At 36.5% G+C, this 23,406-nt stretch overlaps 1 protein-coding gene across 1 annotated transcript in view; it reads right to left on the bottom strand.

Annotated features, from left to right (window-relative positions):
* FREM2 (FRAS1 related extracellular matrix 2) overlaps positions 1–23,406 on the bottom strand; it is a gene marked incomplete at its 5' end in the record, with an annotated part of 126,421 nt that overhangs the window by 92,694 nt on the left and 10,321 nt on the right. The window contains one exon of the mRNA XM_084506453.1: positions 22,612–22,701. Within this exon, the coding sequence (XP_084362579.1) occupies positions 22,612–22,701 (90 nt within the window). The remainder of the gene's footprint in view (positions 1–22,611; positions 22,702–23,406) is intronic.

Raw genomic sequence — 23,406 nt, 5'->3', positions numbered from 1 at the left:
TTATTTTATGCTGCATGTTACTTCTCATTGTACTTCATCTTCACAATTTTACCTGACAATTAATATGTGCAAATTTTAATTCTCTTTTTACAAAGCATTCTGTGATTGCTCACATGTTAGCATATGAGATATAAGTATGCTTTAGTATGTTTATTTAATAACACAGATCTAATACAAATACTTCTACAATAAAAAGAACTGCTAGTGCTCTAACGCTTATGCTATCATAACTTTTAAAGCTCTATTTCTTTAAAATACTGAAGTCTACCTGCATCTACATCAAGCCCAGGGATTAAAGGAAGCAGACTTGAGACTGATACATTTGGAAGTGAACCTAAACCGATTTTAATTTGTCACTACCATATATGTTTTTAAAATCAGGTTGAAAAAAATGAATTTCTCTGTGTATGTCTATTAAGTCACAGAAATGCTTTTCATAACATGTTATTCATGATCTGTATTGTACCAACATGCATACTCCCATAATTACAATGAAAAATGCAGAAACAGGGCAATTAAGAGGGGGGTGGTTTCAATGACAATTAGACTGTCAATGTGGTGTTTTAAATATGTGCAATCAGGATCGCTTTCTAGGCAACATCTACTAACTTGGGCATGCCAGACACACTGACATATACTTCAAATGAGCAGTAAATAAAGGTTATTAGTGCGTTGCATCATACTGCAAACTCTGATACAAATCTTGAGTGCACAACTGTATCTAACAGGAAAGCTCCACAAAATCTTGCAGCAGCTTTAAGATACTACCCCAAGGCTGACCACCTCCATCCCACATTACTGGCAGCCCTCTAGCAGAGTTAGTGAAGGAGGGGACATGTTCCTGCCTCTACAGCCCTGTTCACAGTGCAGCATCTGAGCTTAAACTGCCACAGAGCTGGACTAACACTGAGTGCTAACATATGCATACCACTCTGCTGACTCTGTAAAAAGGCAGCTACCTCTGGCAGAGGGGAATTAGTAACATATTAAACCACCACACCTGCTTCTTCAGTAAATGACAGTCAAAATGTGTTTTTCTTTTCTAAATGCGGTCATTACTCCAGCAATCCTCCCACTGTCTTCAAGAAGGGCTTAGGGGCAAAACTTGTGACAACTAGAGTCAGCAAGCTTAGATATTTTGATTAAAAGGCAAAAAACATCAGCTTTTAACCAGAGAAGCAGCTAATCTAACCAACTAATGTCCAGTAATCTTGTCTAGAGGTAGAAAAAAATAATTCCAAGATAAAATAACCTGGTTAACTGCAACAGTGATGCAATATTTCCAAATATACTCTGTTCATCAAAATCATCAGGCCATAAAATATTTCATTACTACACTATCTGGGAAATAAAAAACACCTCATCACTGCTACATATTAAAATGTAAACTACATTGACTTACTGTACAGCATGAGATTTTGTTAGATTAAAACAAGAGCAACACAAGGCACAAACACAAACAGGAAATCAGGCATGCACCTGCACGCACTGTCTCTAAACAGAGGTGTCTTCAGAAAATCTCCGGAGGCAACATTTTGTTTCTTACGCAAAAGGGATAGTAAAATGTCAGAGTAAGCTGGCATCTCTACAGACACTGCATGTCTGAACAAACATGCTGCAATTTCTTGTTTTATTATAGCAACAACTCTAGATTTTTCATGTAGCGTCAGAGATGGCAACATACAGTTACTAATTGAAAAGGAGGTCACATGAGAACAACAGTTCCAGATTCTATATCAACTGTTTTCTGTGCTAATTGAATCCTTTAAGATTAAAAAAAAAAAAAAATGTATTTTGATAATCTAAGTAGCATTGATTCCCTTAATTCTGTTGACCTGGATCTCTGGGACAGGACTAACCCCCCATTCTGTGGGGCTATTTTCACAGCCCAACTCTGGCAGTGAAGCTGAGTGTCTCCTCTCCCTACGTTCCCTTGAAGCCCTTTCCTGGGCACAGGCCGACCAGAGAGGATTTCTGACTGCAGTCCCAGCACCAAAATACCACCAACTCAGTGTTGCACGGGAGGCTCCCTTGTCTGGACACACACAATACCACTGTTATCAAAGCATCTTTTAGTGAGACCATGTAAGAATTCCAGAATTCACAAGACCTTTTCTCTTAAAATGAAGAATATGCACCAGTTTTTCTTTTTAAAAGAAGAAGCAAAAACAAAAGAATCAACTTTTGAAAAAGCTGGTGATGTTGTAGTTCTCCACTAGCCTTTGCTCAATCAAACACTGAATCAGTTGCCTGACTACCTTGGTTCACCATTTCTTGTCTCAAAAGAAGATACTGTTCCAATGATCTATTCAAGGCATGAGTGGCCCATTCAACCTGTCAAGCAAATGGCTGATGCAAGGGATGACATTTAGCATGGTGGAATACAAGACAAAGTTAGCTGTATCTTTCTATTGCACAAGCTTTAAAGCATAATAATGCCTAAACATATAAAAACACCAAGCAAACTGCTAATATGAAGTAAAATATGCAAAGCCCACTAATTAAAACTAACCTGAAAGGAAATGGTTGATTTTCACACTAAATTCTATATATTTGATAGATATGGTATAAATTTGATAAAATATACCTTAATTTCCCTCTCTTAAGAAAAACAAACAAACAAACAAACTAAAGTATCTGATAAAAATCACTTCTAATTTTAATAAATAGATTAAAATAGTTGAGTTATATCACACTTACAGAGACTTGATGATATATCACTCTGAGTGTCTGGACATGGTGAGAAATCAAGGTTGGAGAACAAATGAGACTAATGGATCTAACTAGGCTACAATAATACAAGGAAATACAGTGATATATGAACTAATATACCCGTTCAGTTAGGTGTGTGATCCATCACCTCAATAATCAAACTGCATGCTTCCTACAGCATACAAATCGCCACCTTGTGTAATATATTTAAGATGTTTAATTCACTTCTGGTCTAGTGGTAATCACTATGCAGCGCAATGTTCCTTCCACAAAAGCAATCAAGTTATATTCTCATCTCTTTATATTTTTTCTTTTTTTTTTTTTTCTTCATTATTTTAATATTTTTCTTTTTATATTATAATTTAAAAATACAACCTTCTATGACGTATTCAAATCTCTAATAAAAACACTCCTAGGTGCTACTGGAGACGTCATGCTGGAATATCACTCTCCAAGCTAAATGAATTCAGAACATTTTATAGCTGTTTCCCTTAACTATGAAATCTTCTTAGCCTGAGGAGTCCAAGAGTGTGGTTGCAAGATTGTCTTAAACTGATTAATTATGGCGTGCTGCGGATAGGAGGAGTCTGTCCCATTGTGTGTGTGGCTGCATCACCACCTGTGCCAACACAAAGACAAGTACAGCCAGGCGGTGGGACTTTCCCTTTGGTAGGCAGCGCAGTTTTAGGTTGCCTTGAGCAGTCTGTGAAGCAACATAGACAAGACAATTGAGCCGAACCAATCTAACAGCTCAAAGCCCTCGCATCGGGAAATCCCTCTTCTCTCTCACCAGCTCCGGTCTCACCATTCCTAGCTGTGTGGTCTCTCTGCTGCTCATCACTGCCTGCCTGGTAAACACATTAAACTCTTGAACACTCACTTCAGCCTAAAAGGTTACTAGCTTCCTGGAAGGACAGTTAGTTGAATCAGTCTACCATGCTATAAACTGGTGTAAGACAAGATCAGAAATGATGAAAGGAGAAGAGGAACTTTCTTATGGCAGCAGCAAGTCACCAACTCAATTTGCTTGTCATTGAATCACACTTTAAGGGAGGAACCCCATTACTTTAAACCCCATAAACAGATGATAGAAAGAATCAAGTAACCCCAGTGGGCCACTTGGCCTGCATAAGACCTGAAATGTCTTCTGGAGGACCTACATTTCCCCAAACAATAAAGCTCTGGGGGCATCACTTAAAAGTGTTAGGACCTAGGTGGCATGGATCGTGAATTCCCTCTTCTCCTCCTACTCCCCCCAGCCAAACAGAATCTGAATCATTAATCTAAATTAAAAGTTAGGGATGGAATTCATTCCAGCTATAAAGCAGTACAGTTTTATCATCATTCAAACACTTTCAGAATATCCTTTCATACTCCTTATGTGATTATTTTGATGTCTACAATGTTTAGATAGTTAAACTGAAAGAAAAATTAACACTTCCAAGTTTCTCTCCCAACTCCCAACTCTAATTCTTCTAATTGTCTAACCACTGTGGATAGGAATGCCTGTGCTCGAGCATTTGATACTCATACAAAGAAGGGAGAGAGAAAAAGACAGCTTGCAGCTGCTTCCCTAAGAGCCATGGTACTAAGCGGTAATAAATCATGAGTTGCTGAAACAGCCTTTTATGTGATTTGCCCCCAATCCCACTATGAGATGTACTTCTTAGAACTGGTGTTTACTAACCATGCTCCATTATCATGTTGAGTAAGGGAACCAGTCGCTAGCCACAACTCAGCTGTCAGTGATTCATGTTAACTTGGAAATGCTTCTTGCAAATATTCTAAGCAACTCACATCCATGACGGTTTATATACCTGAAGTATGAGCTTCTTTACAGCTGAATGATCTAACTGGAAACTGAGTTTTTTGTGTTGCCATGATGCAGAGTTTGGTTTTATCTAGACTGATTTATGATGGCGTGAATGTCAACAGCATCCTGGGCTGCATTAGGAAGACTGCTGCCAGCAGGTCACAGTAGGTGATCCTTCCCTTCTGCTCAGCACTGGTGAGATGCATGTGGAGTACTGGGACCAGTTCAGGGCTCCCCAGTACAGGAGAGACATGGACTTGAAAGTCCAGTGAAGGGCCACAAAGACAATTAAAATATCTGACGTTGGGAGAGGCTGAGAGAGCTGTGACTCTTCAGCTTGGAGAAGAGGGGTGCAGGTGGGAAACGTATCAATGCATAGAAATACCTGAAGAGAGGATGCAATGAAGAGGTAGCTGGACTCATTGTAGAAGTTCCCAGGACAAGAAATACTGGAGACAAATTGAATTACAAGATGTATTTAAACATATGAAAAAAGCATTTTTTACTGTAAGGGAGCAAGGGTATTGGACTACACAGTCTCCAGAGGTCCCTTCAAACCACAAGAATTCTATGTATGATCTGCATGCAATCACATTTAAAAAGTGGAAAAATGCATTTTAAAACCTTCATTTCAAAACCATCCTTTCTCCACTTAGAGACAAAAAAAGGGGTGGGGGGAGTACTAGATTGTTTTCTAATTCTATTATTTATTAATACCTAAAAGCTGTGAGTATTAAATATAAACATCCACTGCTTGTACATACATGTGCATAAACATACATTATCATTACTCCATCCTCACACCGGTATTTAGAAAAATGTAGCTAAATATTTAAAAAGAGGTGTTTGCAGTATTTTGGTTTCATTTTTGTAATCTTCAGTGCTCACCTCCCTATTTTCTCTAATCATTTGGTGTATTAAAGGATTATATATAGTAGATAAAAATTTTACTTGGATCTCTAAGCCTTTTATTTTATCTGAATAACAACTTCTTGGTATTCCACTCCACCAACAATTATCTCTGTATTCTTTCTCAACTGTTTAGATAAAAGGAATGGCCACTGCAAATGAAAGTGGTTTGTCAAATTTACAGTGAAGAAGCAGATAACACAATCTCATCTTTATTAAATCCAGCAGCTCATTAAAACTTTTTTCAGTATCTACTGCATATACTGCAGTAATTAATTTTATAGATAAATAAAGTGAAACCATGTCCATGTCTAGACCCCAGGAAAGCTGAAAAACAAAACCTGAACTTTTGTTTTTATGAATAATATACATTTAAACTGTAAATAAATGCACTGAAATTACTGTCTAAACAGATTAGTCATGAGTGATTGAGATTAGTCATGAGTGATTTAGAAAACAGATTAATTGCAAAGTCCTCAATATCTGACAAACTTCAGTAAATAGTTCTAATATGCTCTGAAATTCAGAGAATACCATGATAAAATACTATGAAGGTGAAAACTGTTCCATAGCTTTCTTAGCTAGGAAAAGACTATGGAATTTTACAGGAGCCCTGGCACGTCCAATTCTAATTTATCCTGTGCAACTTAGCCTGCACATCTACATTTAACTCCACTGTATTTTATTCCCTTTTCTAAATAGGAACATAAACTTCAACAAATGAAATACTTTTCAATTATTGGGCCCAATCCTTTTTTTTTTTTTTTTTAAATGTGATTCACACTTACATTTCCCCATAATGTTACTTTCAGCAAATGAAGGTCTATGTGGGAGATATGACACAGTGCACATAGAAACATTTTTTTTCTAACTTCCACCAGCAACTGAGATTTACAAGGACAACATGAAGGGATCCTATCTTTACACCATATTTATAAACAAGAAAAGAAGTATTCTAGAGGGTTACTTTTAGATTAACTATCTTATAAATTCCAGACTTCTAAACACATTTAATGACCTCACTGTAAACTATGTAAAGCAGCACTGCTTTCACAATTTAAAAATATATATATTTTTAAATTTATTTTTATTTGATAAACAAGAGCTGGTATGCAAGGATCTCTAGTAAACCTCAACAGCAATGACTTCTTTACAGCTACCACATTCTTTCTTTTCCTCTCTCATAAAACAAATGGCTCAATTACAGTGCTCACAGAGATGTTCAGGAGCTATATAATTTTCAGGAGCTATGGAATTCAGGTGAATAACTCCTAACACATCTAGGCAGCCTGTAGACTTATTCCATGAGGGCCACTGTGATGTTTCAGTCCTCCGCTGTCCTTGACCAAGGACACATTCACAGGAAGCTGCATTTCCCTTCCACCCCAATATCTGCAAGTTACTTGCTATGATGCTCAACAAGGTCTGACACTCATGGTGTAAGAACACATGAACAAGGTACCTGGCAGATTGTAAATGAATGATACTGGCTATCATGGATGTTCATTCTGGTGTTTTTTTTTTTGTTGTTTTTTTTTGTTTGTTTGTTTGTTTGTTTGTTTGTTTTTTTGTTTGTTTCTCTGCAGTTCCTTAGTTTTCTCTAGTCCTAATAACTCTGTGTGTTGTCATCTGTGATGGTGCCTCCTTGCTGCACATTCATGCTTAAAAGTTATTACAAATTCCTCATGAAAGAAAGTAAAATCCTGTTAACAACAGTTAATTAAATGTTAATCTCTACTATTCTTTATATCAAATATAAAGAATATTCAATAGAATATGCTTTTTCCTAATCCACTTCCAAAGAACATCATCTGATTTCAGCGATGTCCAATAGCTGTTTAGATGCTAGAGCAACTACTTGGAAAGGGCTTTGAGGAAGGTAGGTTTTGATATACCTGATTTGGACTCTAATTCAATATCTTTTCTAATATCATGAGTATCCTGGTGGATTAAGGAATCACTGATACTTTAGATTAACACAATATACAAAGATTCGATATCTAAAATGTTCTATTTTAATGAATGGTTCAACCACAGTACCTGCGGCAGTAAGCTTTACTGGTCCTTGTCTCCAGAGAACATAAAGAACAACAATATGCCTTCCTCCAGTCAAAGGATAGTTTTAACATTTAACAGCTTCTTGGTTGTTTTCTGTTAATTAAAGTACTCTGTTAATTAAACTCTGTTAATTTCTGTTAATTAAAGCCTACACTGGAGGGAAGCTCAGCCACCTGCTCTTTTTTAATTTCCAATTTTGTTTTATTTTACTTTATTTTAATTTGTTTTATTTTAAATTATTTTATTCCAATTTTGGTTTATTAATGGAACTTGCTGCTTCAGTGATCTTTTCTTCAGTACTTTTCTTGTGACGGGTTAATTTTTGATAGTGTGACATTTCCTTTATTTAATCTGAGTAAAGATTACCTAAAACACGTTTCCCTTCCATCTTTGCCTTCTGCATCTGTTTTTTGATGCTTCAGAGTTTCTCACTCTAAGTAAGAATTTAACTGAAGGTTAGCATCTACATTGCCAAAAATCTAAAGCTGCTTTAGCACGTCAGTGTATTTGAGTTGGGGAAAAAAAAAACAACACTTGAATGAACTGTTTAATCACAAATGTGCATGCTTTTAAGAACTACACAATGTTGCACCGCAGGAAATAAAAACTTGGGGAGGGGAAAGGATTTGAGTCATTTAGTCATATTTTTAATAAACAAATGCCAGGAAAGAGATCCTAATTTAAGGCAAGCTAAAGACCTGATGAGTTAATTCCTGAGAGGTTCAATGAAATGACACAAACTAGAAATCATCAAAGCCACACCTTTATAGACCCAGACTACAGAATTATAAAGTTAGTTTTTCACAATGACCAGGACCAAGAGCACTGACCAATCCTAAAATCAAAGTAGAAATTACCATTAATGTGTAGGCAAGATAGCAAATATTGTTGTGCTAGCTAGGATATTCTTGTAAGGAATAAGGTCACATTGATATTAATGTAAACAGATACTTATTTAAAATAAAATGAAAAGACACAGATATTTGGTAAAGGAAAAGTACTACGGAGATCCTAATATACACCAAGAGAAATTTCAGCAAGTACTTCAAATATTTAAAACCAGATGGCTCCAACTATATATACTTAATAGTTAAACATAGTTAAATAGCTTCTCCTTCTATATTTTGATCCAAATTCAGATGATACTTCAGAAATTATTTTTAAATGTTATTTTAATGACCTTCACCCACTAATAAAACTGATGAGCAATGTGATTCATCTTCGCTATCTGCAGATGTCTAAGTTTTTTTTCTAGTTGTATCCGGCCTGCCTTACTGTAAATGGAGACATGAGCACCCTAGGAAAGAAATTCAACTAATCTATTAGAACTTCACTTAGACTAAGATGAATCACACTTGCTTAATCAGATTACAACTCCATTAACTAAAAAAGGATCCCCAAATTACCATTAGATTTGGAAGCACATATTTTGGACATCTATGTTAAAAAAGATGACTCCCATCATTTTTATATTCTCTCTGAATCTGAAAGCAGAATTTGTCTGTACATTGAGGAGAATCATTCTTTGTTATGATGTAATAAATGGGTAGACTACTAAACTATATTGCTCCTTTGTATAATGACCTTCCATTAAAACAAAACTAAAGAAAACAAAACAATACCTGCAAAGCTGCCTATGCAAGCATGCTGCAAATCCCCTCCAGACTTGACCAAATATTATTAAATAGAAGACAAGTCCACAGAGCAAAATTAAGATATGTGTGTAAGTACATGCTAGTGTATTTGTGCTAGCTTGAACTAGTTAGAATCCAAACATTAGCAATAAAGCGATTGTAATGTGGATTTTAGCAATACTAGCATGTACATCAAGAACCTCTAGAGAGTTTGTTCTCAGATTAACATGCTAGAATTCATGTTGTGACTTCTGCTATTACTGTAAGACATGAGGTTAGTTTGAAATAAAACAAATATGTTAGAACATACAATTAATTATCCTTTGCTCCTCCCATGTATTCTATTCAACATCATTTAGCACATAGCCCTCTGTTTTGGAATGGAGTTGAACAACACTGCCAAAGGGGGAATTCTTAGAAGGACTTCATGTATAGAGGGGAAAGAGTTTTTTTTTTTTTTTTTTTGTCTTAGCTAGAATAATGAATGACTACTAAACTGCAGAGTAAGTAATTGAAGGATTTCAAAAGCCCAGAGAGAGTTACTTAAAGAAAAAAAGCCTGAATTTACTCATTGACACCACTTTGCACTAAAAGCCCACCCAAATATTTCATTTTACTCTTAACCTCAAGCTTGTGTTTATCAGCTTCTTGATGATCTCTTATCAATTCTACAGTGGAGAGGTGGGTTGGGCCTGAAAGCTGCAGTTTTGTGAACATGAGAGCTGAAAGTTGATCTAAAAACTATTGTGCGGAAGTGCGAAAATATCTTCTGGCCATCTTACCCTCCCTCAGCCCCCCTTCAAATTCACTAAAATTGGAGTCTTTCCTATGCATAAGAAACACACCTTTTTTATGCATCTTAAAACTGACTGCAGCTTGAAACAGTATGCTCTGTCTTGTTCCAGTGCAGCTAGCTGACTGGATAACAATATCTATAAGCAAAGGTCAGGGTAAAGACCTGTTTATGCACAGCTAAGCACTGACAGAGGAATACTTGCTTTTCTTCAGGTAGAAAGCCAGTTGAGGCATGTCAAGAATTCAAAGTTCAAGACTTAACTGTGAACCATGCTACTTACCAAAGCAACCTCAGCCTAATATGAGAAAAAACAGGAGTGAAGCAGAAAAAAATGATACCCCATCAGAATATGTACTTGCTATACAAATTCAAAGATTCTAACTGGCTCAAAGGAGTTGTTGTCTGATTATAAAACATTTAGCTCACAGAACATCAGTTCAAGTCAGCACAGTTAAGCAAAAGTGAAGTAACTGCACAGGGTACTGTAGCCATCTAATCACAGCAGAAAGCCATCATGCTTTGTACCATGTGAGAGCATGCCCACGGAGAAGCCTGCAGTGCGATGAAGGTGAAATCTCATTCTGATCTGCTGAAGTTGAGCAATATTCTCATCAGGCAGGACGTATGTGGATAAACTCCATTGGAAACACTTTGTAGAGGGGGTTAAAAAATAAATAAAAAGCTGGCTAGTCTTGTTCTACTTTCATTTGTGTAAATATGGAGGTATTTTGCTGGATTATGTAGAATAAACAAAAGAGAACAAACTAGTGCTAAAGTGAACAGAACAATGAGATTCTGAAAAAATATTGCAGCTATACTATATATGCTAAACCTATATATAACAATATTTTGAAGAAGTTGGTGTGTGATGTGGTTTCAAACATCAAAAATAAAAATGGACAAATTATTTTTTTTAATTATAAAATGCATTTTTATTTTTAATTTAGCAAGACTGGACTTAAAATAAAACAATACAAAAATTTAAAATGCAAACTAAAAAACTTTATGTGCAGCTCACTTTTAATTTTTTGTTGTTGTTGTTGTTAAAACTTCCCTGGGGCGAAAACTGTTAAGATAACATTGAGATTAACAAGATATACTTTGCAAGAATGTGTGTGGGTGGGAGAAGGAGAGGACTATGTTGAAACACTAAGCAAATTATGTTAATAGAAAATATATGAAAATGCATAACAATACACAGATTTTAAGGGCTGCATCATTCAGCTTTCACTTAATCTTCTTCATATTCTAAATTCAATTATGTGATTTAAAGGTTCTTCTACCAGTCTTGTGAGAGCACTTCTTTATTTCCTTAAAGATCTTGAAGGGGAGCAGGGGAGGAATAAGGATCATTTCTAAAATATGCAATTTGGAAGAATGGCACTGACAGTATTGTCATGCAAGTGATATATTCTCTTTCTAGTTTATCCTCACTGAGCTCCAGGTGAGCTTTGCTGCTAACTCTACTTGCATGCAAAATCAGTAACAGTTGACAGTTTCTGTAAATTTCCCCACAGATTTCAAAGCCCGAAGTGTTTATAATCATTTAGACTGATCTTCTGTATTTAAAAATATAAAAGTCCATCCAGTAATTTTGTGCTGCATGCAGCTTGACAAGTTTTTATTTGTTTTTCCCTAAGATACCTGTCCTCTAAGACAGTAGGAGAAGAATTCATCACTTGTCTTGAGATTCTGCTAAGTGCAGTGGATTCATCCTTAAAAGTTTTTTTTCCATCTTGCACTTCCTACCATAAGTGAAATATAGAAACCAAGCATTCAAAAGCTACCAACAGACCAGAGCAGCTTAGAATCTTTGTTTAGCAAAATTACCATTAGTGCCATTTCATGAAACAATGAAATTACACTTCCCAGCTTTTGTGGAAGTTGACAAGATCTACAATCCTTTCAATGAAACATTTAAGCTGTCCAGACTTTTTATGAAATTCAGTACTAGCTAAATGTTGAATATGAGTTTTGTCCTGTGTTGCTACATCAAATGCTATGAAAAATAAATAAATAAACAAATAATTATATTACCTCTCTGCAATTATCTTTAGAATGAAATATTCAATCCTGCCATAGCAACACTCATTCTGGAGTCATCAAACAGGAAGACAATGAAATTAAATTTTAGCCTGGAAAAGAGAAGACTGAGAAGAGACCTCATTAATGTATATAAATATCTGAGGGGAGGGTGTCAAGAGGATGGAGACGGTCTCTTTTCAGTTGTCCCCAGAGAGAGGACGAGGCAATGGGCATACACTGAAGCACAGGAGGTTCCCGCTGAATATAAGGGGGTACTTTACTGTGAGGGTAAGAGAACACCGAGACAGCTTGCTGAGAGAGGTTATGGAGTCTCCTTCTCTGGAGATATTCAAACCCCACGTGGATGCCATCCTGCGCAATGTGTTCTAGGTGATCCTGCTTGGCAGGGGGGTTGGACTAGATGTTTTTCAGAGGTCCCTTCCAACCACACTCATTCTGTGATTCTGTGGTAAGTGGATAAACTCCTAGGAGCCAGAGAAAATAGGGAGCTAGACTTTCACAGGAGAGCTGAGCAGCAACCCAAAATGGCCTGATTTTGTTGAGCTTGGACAGGAAACCCAAGCTGTGCTTGATGGCAAACACTAAATCATTCCACACAAACTGAGACAGCTCCAATGAGAGAAATTCACTTTACATTTCCTATAGCCTAAAGGCTAAAGCAGTTGTGTATGAAATTCCTGTTTAATCTTCCTCAGGCAACAGAAAACTGAGCACAGTTCTCCAATATCAGCAACGAACGCAGTAAGCAGTGACTTATTAAGTGAAAGTGGGACACTGGCAATCTCATGTCCTTTTGTATGTTTAGCATAAAGCCCAAATCAGTCAACATGCTTGAAAAATGTCCCTTTCACCAACTAACCTATAAATCTTGGTGGTGTTGAAAGCTGCCCTGATTAATACTCACATGATTTATGCAATTCTGAATTTACATGAAAAGGGCAATATGGGTAAAATTGGATTAGAATGCAGAGCAATTGCTCCTGTGCAACATCTAAATCTAATAACACTCTGAAGATGTTTCATTTTGTAACTGGTTATGGAGGAAACCTAAATTTACTACGGCTATAGCACTTCACAGATCTACACTCAATTACTACGAATCCAGGACATAACCCTACTCAACGTGCCCACTGGAGAAACACTAACATTTTAATCTTAAATGTGCAATGCTGCATCACCTATCCCTGAGGAAGAAAGCTGAGAACACTTCACTTTTTAGTTTATCGTGCATCTTTCAGAAAACAAACAAACAAACAAACAAACAAAAAACAAAAAAAAAAAAAAAAAACAGCTAGTGACTAGTTTCCTCTTCATTAGGAACTTCCATCTCTATCCAAAAGGCTCTCGGTACGGTCCTCTCAGGAGGTATGCCTCCTGTAATTATAAGCAAGCCTAAAGGCCACTACTGAGATTAAAAAGTGCAGATGGTGAATGATTCGGCACAAAACTCAGATAATTCTCAAAATAATACAGAGCACTAAATAATACAGAGCACTCTAGTGATTTTTTATTTATTTATTTTTAACCAATTACTGTGTCTTAGGCTGCTGAGCTTACAAGATCTGACTAAAGATGGGTCATTGGAATAAGAAATCCAATACTTTGAGGGCCCTAAAATAAAACCCTTTACATGCAAAATAGTTTTAGGGGTAGCGAATAATAGCTTGCTATTGGTTACAAGAATCTTATCTTCTGTGACCTGCCCTTGAACATCATAGTAGTAAGTGAAAAAAAATAAAATAAAATCTCACTGATTTCACTAATGCAAAACCACAAACCTCTAGGCAGAAAGGCCTCACTGGGGGCACTGGGCTTTGAATCAGGCCTTCAAATGCTTCTTTAAAGGCATCCTTATGATTCCCTCTATAATTATTATGTTCCACCCTAACTACAAAGCTTTAAAGAGGCAGCAAGGTGTGTGGTAACAGCATTCCTACAGACTTGAAGAAAATGCACATTATACAGCAGAGTGACAGAAGTGCTATGCCGGTACTTCAGTTAAAAGTTAGTGAGATTGGAATCCTGGCAAACATTCAGGGAAATGCTGTATCAAGTTGAATGCATTAATGTTTTACTAATGACTTGAACTTAAACAAGCTGAAATCCTTCTTCAGCAAGGGAAAAAAAAATCTGTCTTTTCAAAGAGCTTCCTAAAGGCCTACTGCTAAATGAAATTCTTTCGACTCCTAAAACCAAAAACTAATTAGTTAAATCTGTAAAAGAAAGATTAACTGAAGAAAACCCAAGGGAAAAAAAAAAAAAGCCACAATAAACTGACTTAAGAAATTCTCATCTAGGCTGAACCCAAACAAAAATCAACACAGGTCAAATTAAGTCATTAATTTACTCTAACAGGATTTTCACTCTCCTTGTATTATTTCTGGCTCTTAACTTCCTCTTTTAAATTCTTCAATGCCAATTATAAGAACAGGTTGTATAATTTCTGGGTAAATTTGAACAGCATCCAAACACAGTTTGGGTTTATGAAATAAAATTAATGTCTTCCTTTTTCCAGTAAGTACACAAAGAGGTTTGTGAGGAAAGAATGTTCCATATACTGTAAGATTTAGCAAAGCAAAAAGAATAAATGAAAAGTCCTGATTCCCAGCAGACTCATTAATCACCCTGCACAATTTTACACTTTTTACGTTTTGCAAGACCAGGTCAGAAGACCGCTAACTTCCACAGGAAAACTCTGAAGAAAGTTCTCTGTCTTCAACCAGCTCCACTGTGCTGCTGAGTTAATGCTAAACTAGCACATCTGAACTCTTTGCTCTTCATCCCATCTGTTCGGTACTGGGAAGGCCACATACACAGACTAGTGCCCTTTTCTTGAAGCAGGTTTTTAATCCCTCATCATTCAATGATTATATAAAGTTTCAGTTTCGGCACATTCTCAGTGCCCACCAGCCCACAGCGAAGATTTGGCAGATGTAAGTTAATTAAATAATGTAATACAAATAAGCTTTTGATTCAACATCCTGAACAAGCAATAAAATCCAACATGCATTTGCTGATACATTGTTATCCTGTTTCTTACAATAGCAAAAATGTCTTAAATCAAGATGTACAACTTCCAAAACTTTAATGACAAAATGTGTCTTCATTACATTTTATCCATTTTTAATTTGTCTTCATTCTTAGTGTATCTCCAAAGGTTAAGAGTCACTAACTTAAGAGCCACCATTTCTTGGTGGAAAACTGCTTGTCACATATATAAGCAGTTTGCCTCAGATGTGTTTATCCCCCTTGTATAAATAGTAATCTACTTTTTCAAGAAATCAAGAAACTTCCCCCACACATTTTACCTGCTGATCAGATGAATCTTTATGGAAACTCTAGGGACTCCACACTGTTGATTGACAAGTGAAGTGATAGTTAACTCATCCTCAATGATAACTAGAATCCCTCAATGAAACAGTTCATGAAATCAAACAAGCTGAGCTGCTATGAACTCATCAAGTTGGTGCCCCTTCTCTTATTTCATTCTTCTCTAGATCTCTTTGGTCTGTCCCAATCAAAACCATTTGCAGCTAACAACCAATAGTATTTCACAGGCTTATTACAAATCACTTTAGGAATTAGTGTCTTTCTGCAGGTTCTCATGTCACTAGCAATCACTGTTATTCTTGATGGTTCTCATTTCTTCCACTTAAGCCTAATGTGTCTCCTTAATCCCTTTAATTCTCACATTTGGGCCTAATTTTACTGTTCCTTGGCATGCTTTTTTTGCTGCTAGCAGGGTCTTATTATATATCATAATAACCTAAAACCTAAATTATGGATTGTTTTTAAGTAAAAAGCCTGCTAAGTATGTATAATGCTAATCTTGAGCATCATCTCCGTTGCCTCTCACCTGAACAGGCCAAAGAAATCAATGGCATTATTCAGCTCTGTAAGGCAAGTGGGATTTTCCAAGAGCAGAGCTAGTCAATTTTTTTGTGAATGCATTATTCATTAAAAGTTTGGTTATGCAGCAAATGATCTCAGCTAAAAAATATTAAAAAAAAAAAAAGTCTACCAGATGATGGTGTGGGGAGATTTCCATTTTATCCAAGCAACCCAACAGCTGGGATGCTCATTCTACGTGGAAGACAAGGCTATTGGCCCTGACTCAAAGAGAACTGGAACCGAAAAACTCCTTGCCCTAAAACCTTGATCTAAACCAACAGCCTAGAGGTTATACTGGGATGTACTGCTCCTAATTGGCATGGTTAAGACTTCCTATTTTGTGTAACACAGCATTTATTAGCAGAAAAAAAGAAAAACAGAGGAAGAAAGGGGAGAAAAATTAGATGGAACGTGTTGGCCTTACTGTAGCATTACTTAGCTGGAAAGTGGAATATCTGAGTGTAAGCTATGTTTGAAACACTATTTAAAAATTCATATACATGGGAGGCAAACAAAGAATGAACACAAAACAGGCCAGAATAAGTGGGGGTATAGTGTTAGAGCACACTATGGGGAAGATGGGTTCAAATACTCTGAAATGAAGGAAGGAATTTGATACAAGTCTTCCAAGTTTGGACAAATTGCTCTAACCTCTGCATAAAAATGTAATTCACAGTACAATTGCCTCTCCTTTCCTAATGAAGAGCAGTATCTCAATTCACTCCTTCAACTACACTCTTTTGCTTTTGTTAAAAAAAATAAAAATAAAACAGAACAGGGAGCAAAAGAAAGTTTTGATTCTGGCAAAAACTAGCATTTGAACCCAAATAATTAAAAACAGACAGAAATCTACAAGCAGTTTTCTACATGTATATTTAGGGCATAAGGTGATTTTCAAGCTAGAAACTGAACAAGCAATTCTTTCTAACCGTCTAAAATGCCAGGATAAAGAAACCAATAAAAATGGCATAGAAAAAAAAATTCCCACTGATTTCAGTAAGGCTGGTATTAGACTTCACGTGTGCCCCATGTAATCATCTCTACACAAAACACATCACCACTCCTACCCACTTTAATGGATCCATTTAGACACTCACTTTGCTGAGACTGTGAAGCCACATTAACAACAACCCCCAGTGAAGTAATCTTTTATTTACAGAAAGGTGGGGGCTTTTTTTGTATGCTTGCTTGTTTGTTATTTTTTTTTTCAAGGTAGTATCAAACTACTGTTTAAATCCCCTGGCAATACTTACAGTAAGAAGCGTGACGTGGAAAATTGTTTGGGCACCAACCTCAAGTATATCCAACAGCAGCAACAAGCCTGGCAACAGACCAGGATCCAATACAGTACTTGGCAAATGACTGAATATCCCTCCAACATGCCATGCCCCCATTTTTAAGCCAAAGATAAACGTTGTTGATGGTTCCTGCCAAGATGAATATGCTCAAATGCCACATGGGAGGTCAAGTAAGGTTGCTGCAAGCAATTCCCAATGATATTTTACCAGTCTACTTCTTTACAAACTGTCAGATACTGAATACAAAATGTCTGTTCCTACACTGTTATTATAGATCACCTTTGAAAACACTTCAGTGGTATGGCTTTAAAAGCAGCACTGACAATGGTTTAATTTTTGTAATTATACTCAGGAGTATCAATCATTCCCTTGCAAATGAATAAAGCATACCAGAAGAGTGAAATCTCTAAAAATGTGTATTTTTTATTTAGTAAAATTAAGGAAGACATATAAAATAATTTAATTTCGCAAACAATGTACGTTTTCTCTAAGTGGTAGAATAATGCTTCTTTAATTGATAGTATTTTTTTGCATGAATGTATCTGGGAAAGGTCTACAAAGTTTTCCCAGAAATTAGATTTAAAGACTAACTTAAAGGAATTGTTTTTGAAACATTCTTGCTTCAATGGAGATTTAACCACATGTTAGTACAGGAAGATGCAGTGTTGTGTTAAGGCATTTAGGGATCTGTAATGAAAAGTCTAAATGAGATGTAGCTAATCATGTAAATCACCAGTTTCAGTGAGCCTTTGCTTTGCAATGTTTTGGCTTAAAAGTCAGAAAAGCTGCTCCAGGGAGCCTGAAATCAAAAAATTCTTGTTTGTTTCCTTCCCTAGTGATCCTCACATTCCTAAGCCAGCCAAGAGAATCTGTCATTACTTCCCCTTTGAAACCACTGTACTACCCTTGAGGCACTACCATAAGACACTGCAGTCCTAAAGAAGCAGTTTTGTGGGGGACTTTTTGTGTTTGGAGGGCTCTACTATCACTGAGCAAAGAAGGGTATTGGGTAATGGAGGGACAAATTACGATTCAAATTAAGACTGAACAGAAAACACAGTACCAACTAAGCAAGAGTGGATCATATTTTAAAAATATTTTGGTGCAGAAGAATAGATTTAGAATAGATGAGTATTTCTTCACTTCAAGAAGGTCTGAATTTGAACAATTCAGGATTATCTACAGCACCTACATAAAAGATTTTTTTTCTTATGGGAAGAAAAAGAATGAAGACAACATTGCTGTGACAGTCCCTTACCCAGAAGCACTGCTCTGTAGCTGGCATGCAGCATGCTGCCATAGTACTGGTGCCACAGCTGTAACACCCATTGCTGGCTAGCTGTACTTGGGCAAGTGAATGTATTTGCCCCTGACACTGCCAAATTTGGAAAGCTGATGTCTGAAGTACAGTGTCTGAGCTGGGGTTTGAGTCTAGTGCCACCTTTGGAGTATATTTATTTTGTTATATAACATCATCAGAATCTGGACAAAAATTTGCCTTAAACCACTTCAGCGAATTTCACATTATTTGAAATATAGCACAACTCTCTCACTAGTGTGCAACTTCATATTTCACAAAGACATCCAGGAATTCAACTGTCCAGTCTGGATTTCTTCTTACCTCTCCACTAGGAAAAAATATATATATATGTTTCCCCTGCCTTCTGGTAGCATTGGTTCCTTTATTTATCATTTAAATTATTTCATAATTTAAACATCAGCGTTCACTATTGCCACATGCTTGCACTTGCTATGAAGTGTTTTTTCTTCACCTCATTAATGGAATGTGGAAACCATTTCTGAGAAAAGACATTCAACAGAGACTATTTTGCAACTGCTGTGAAAAACAAAAATCCATACTTTCAGCAAAGTTTTTCTAAAATGGACTCTCACACTTCAGTATCAACAGGTCTCCACATGGTCATTTTAAAATCTAAATTCAACACAAATGAGAAAGCAAATCATTAATATCAGCTACAGTAGTTTTTTTCAAAATCTCATAGAGCTAACCCTGCAGTAGCAGGGTTACACTACATCATCATCTTGTTCTAAGTAAAACAAAAGTGCAGTAAATCCACTTTATTGATCATCTTGAGGCTAAATCCCTAAACATGAAGAACTAGAACTAATTCTACCTTTAAAAAAATACTAGTGCTGATAAATAGCTGGACAGTGTTCAATTTATTTTGCTTTTTAATTATATTTATGAAACAAGCTACTTAAAGTCAGAAAGGCACTACAGCTGTACATATGTAGGTAATTGATGGTGACAATAAGAGTCTTTCAGGACTTAAAATCTCAACCAGTTCTTTCTCTTGAAACCTCTTTTGACTTGAATACAGCAGGCCTATACTCTCACTTGTAAACTACAGTCCTAAGGGCTTTCTTTCCTTTAGTTTTTCCTTTCTTTTCATATTGAGCCCATTTCTGCTCTTTAGTTACTCATAGAAAGTCATCACTGAACAATCATAATTCTTTTAGCTATTGTCCATTTATATAGCCTGGAGTTTTTTCCCTTGGCCAGTAAAGTAAACAAGTACCCCCAGCACTGTATTTCATCTTTTCAGATCTTGGGTCATGATTTGGTACACAGTGTGGCACTCACGTCACCTCACTCCTGTTGTGAGCAACTTAACAGGCAAGAGCTGGCAGAGCACTGACTTGGCTCTTTTCCCCTCCCTTACACACCTGTTCTGCCATTGCCCTAACTTGCTTACCGCAATTGCTGGTCACATTTAGAGGATAAACAAAATTCCAGATCTACAACAAAATTCACATCGGAGCAGTTTGATGTCTCCTTGTAGCTGCTGTGCCTCCATGCAATTGCCTGAGGTAACAGAGCCCCAGTCAGGTGATCATTTAAGAGACTGACTAAAGAGCTTCTGGATTTGTCCTCATCAGTCACTGCGCAATGAGTGGAGAGGATCAACCATCAAATGGAGATAGGGAAAGACATGCTCTTTTTGTCCTATTCCCAGTTGCAGACCGTGATCAAATATTCCAAGACACACAGAACTGTTTTACAGGTGACACTAGTGGTTTTGGGCAAAATAACTCATACTGTTCGAAGAGAGCAGGGACTGGTGTTGTAGCTTCCGCTTGCTAAGGCACAACAGGACTGGAAGATATAAAATCCTTGGGTCACAAGATCATTTATGGAGCATGGCAGAATTCATCTTAAGTGAAGTACCACTTATTTCATTCACAACATTAAGTGCTGTGTGGTAGCTATCACAAACTTGTTACTACAGCAAAATTCCTGATACAGGAGCTGGAAGTCTGAAGCACGCCATTCTACTGAGGATGTTGGTAGACTGCGCTGAGGCTTTCACTCAGGTCTTGTGTGTAGTCTCTTAGAATGATCTGGCTTAAAATCAAAAACACTAAAACAATAATCTTTGTACCATTGAAATTCTGCCAGAAGTTACCTGAGCTGCAAAACACTTCCTTTGATGTCTTTCTGAAGAGGGTGGAAACAGAACTAGATAAATTGCTGGCTTTTTCACCTGTTACAGATTCTAAAGACATTGCTACTAAATTTGAGTTGTTTCAGATAGACAAATATTAATGTTTTGATCACAACTTCATCCCTTTTAAATACAGTTTTATCATCTTTAGGCAAGCAGAAATTCAAAAATACTCTGAAATGCAACACAGCTCATTTTTCACTGTGTCAACAAATAGACTCAGGAAAGCAAGGACCTTCCAGATAAGTAGTCTGCAAAATGACAATGTCACACGCTCTAAAGGCTCTAAATATCAGCAAGCACGTTGTTATAATAATGAATCTTTGTACTTTGAAAAATAGCATGGTATTAAAATTGACATGCTGTTACAACTCTTCCAAGTGGAAGCAGATGTGGCAGGACAGTTTTCAGATATGAGAAAAAATTCTTGGTATAGAGTTGGAATATACGGAGTGGATTTTTTTTTAACCACAGATTTGCCACTAGGAAGCGTACAAATAGCATGAAGAGAAGTCTCACAGATGTTGGATTCACAAGGAGCATCTCAGTTTTAAGAAAGGATGTTAATCGGACAGTTCACAGAGACAGCAAACTTTCTTCAGCTTTAATTGCTCCTTTTACGTGAAACCTTGAAACATCTGAAATCTGAGTATTTGTTCACCTACTACAAGAACTTGAAAATCATAAGCAACATCACCATACAGTGACACATGACATAATAAAATGATGGCATTAAAACCAAAATATATCGCCCTGTGTTCAATTATCTTTACTTAGCTTTCAATTTTTCTATCCTATGCTTCAGTAAAAATAAAATATTTAATGAAAATAAGCTAACTGTTACAAACTCTTATGTCAATACTTATTCTCTGTGATAGCAAGCACGTTTTCAAAAGTCTCTAGAGGTAATGTCTCTTCTGTAATGTCCAACACAATGGAAAGGATAACATGATTTAACAGCCCACTCCCAGCCATGGTGAATGGTGGCAAACTGATCTGTGACAGACAGAACAGATCCCTGTTCACTGATCTTAATACTAGTTGTGCTTGTGAAGAAAGCATGAGCTAAGTACACATGAGCCGAAAACAAGCTAGCTTGAAGTATTTTTTTCTAAGTATATTATGAAATCAGCTATAACATTTATTGCCCATTATTCATAGTTATGTATCACATATGATAAAAATGTATTAAACCAACATAAACTAGTCATCTGTTACCATCCACAGGAATATATCCATTTATGAATATCTGGAAACACTTGATGGAAATAAATTGCCTGTTGATGTGTTTTGTTTACCCTCAAACAGCTCCTTCTTTGTTCTTTAAAACCCAAAAAAGAACCTTAAATGTTTGTTTCCTTAAGTGAGCATGTGCCAGTTTTCTCCAGTTGTTTTCATTCTTTCTTTTTGCATCTTCCAAAACCTTGCAAGGTATCATCATTCATTAAAATTCATCACCTGATGAAGATTGGTGACAAGACACTAAGGATTCTATTATGCTAAGGAAGCTGAGGCAGAACTTGAACTCAAAATCTTGAAAGCAAAATGTACATCAATATGCCTATATGAATAGAGGAATGGTGGTCTTGTAATTAGAACCTTTAAAGAGGTAGGCAATCATAAAAATAACCCAAAATCTGTAGTCTCTCAAGATAAAAGGTTTATCACAATTTATGCATAAAGAGCCTGGACAGAGAACACAAATGTAAAACTACAGAAAGCTCAGATATCTGAGTAGACTTCAAGAATTTCACTCTCCTCAATAGCTTGATTGTTTTTTCATTAGATGCAATTACCACTTCTTCTAAACCTCTCTTTGTAGTCACCATCAGTAGTCCACAATATGGGAAAGTTAAAAAAATAATAATAAAAATTCCAGGAGATAACATAGACTTCCTTCAGTGAAATTCAGTGTTCTTAAGCTTCTAAAGTATACTTAAACTCCTTCTATTTTGTGAACAGCAGAAACACATCTTAGAGTACTCACCACCGTCTTCAACCATGAAGTGAAAAATGTCACTGGTGGCATTGTCACCCACTCGTAGAACGTAGCATATCTTCATATCATCAATATCAGCTGTAAAGAGTCAGAAAAATACATTTTATTTTAAATGCTGAAGATTGGAAACTTTTTTTTGTAGAAAAACATGACATGTATTGAATAGTTTAGCTTCATCAGAAAGAGATCAAGGCTCTCCACTAGGGCTCAGGAATTTCAGTATTAACAGAGGTGAAGTTTTAACAGATATCAATCATTTCATCTCCTTTTACTTTCCTTTTCCCAGTCCTCTCTTTCATTTAAGATGTATGTACAAACAGAACCAAAAGGAAATATAAGAATATAGGCTAAACAGTCAGAATTATTTCATATTTTTTTGTGGTGCATTTTCTTAAAGAGAGGTGCATCTCTACCAAGATATTGATTCTGTCACTGTTCTTCATCCTGAGAAGTACCGTAGCCTGCTCTAATGGAAAAAATACACTAGGTTTTGTTCCTGTTTCAGCCATGTCTGATAATTAGGGAAGATCTTCAAGCACTGGCTTCAAATTCAGATATCAACCATACAGGTGTTTGAAAGGAGATACAAAGTGTTCTACTCTAAATAACACATCACAGGTCATGGGAAACCTGGGGCTGAAGAAGCAACAAAACCCAGGTTATTTTCTATGCTGAGTTCTACCCTCCATTCCAAGATGTAAGAAAGTAGTTCACATAATCCACTCCTGCTTCCAGAACTAGATTAGTTCTGGCATGTGGCCTATCTCTAGGATAAGATATTCC

Source organism: Aythya ferina (assembly GCF_964211825.1).
Source record: "Aythya ferina genome assembly, chromosome: 1".
Lineage (NCBI taxonomy): Eukaryota > Metazoa > Chordata > Aves > Anseriformes > Anatidae > Aythya > Aythya ferina.
The sequence above is the reverse complement of the archived record's forward strand: the minus strand, read 5'-3'. Positions and strand labels throughout refer to the sequence as shown.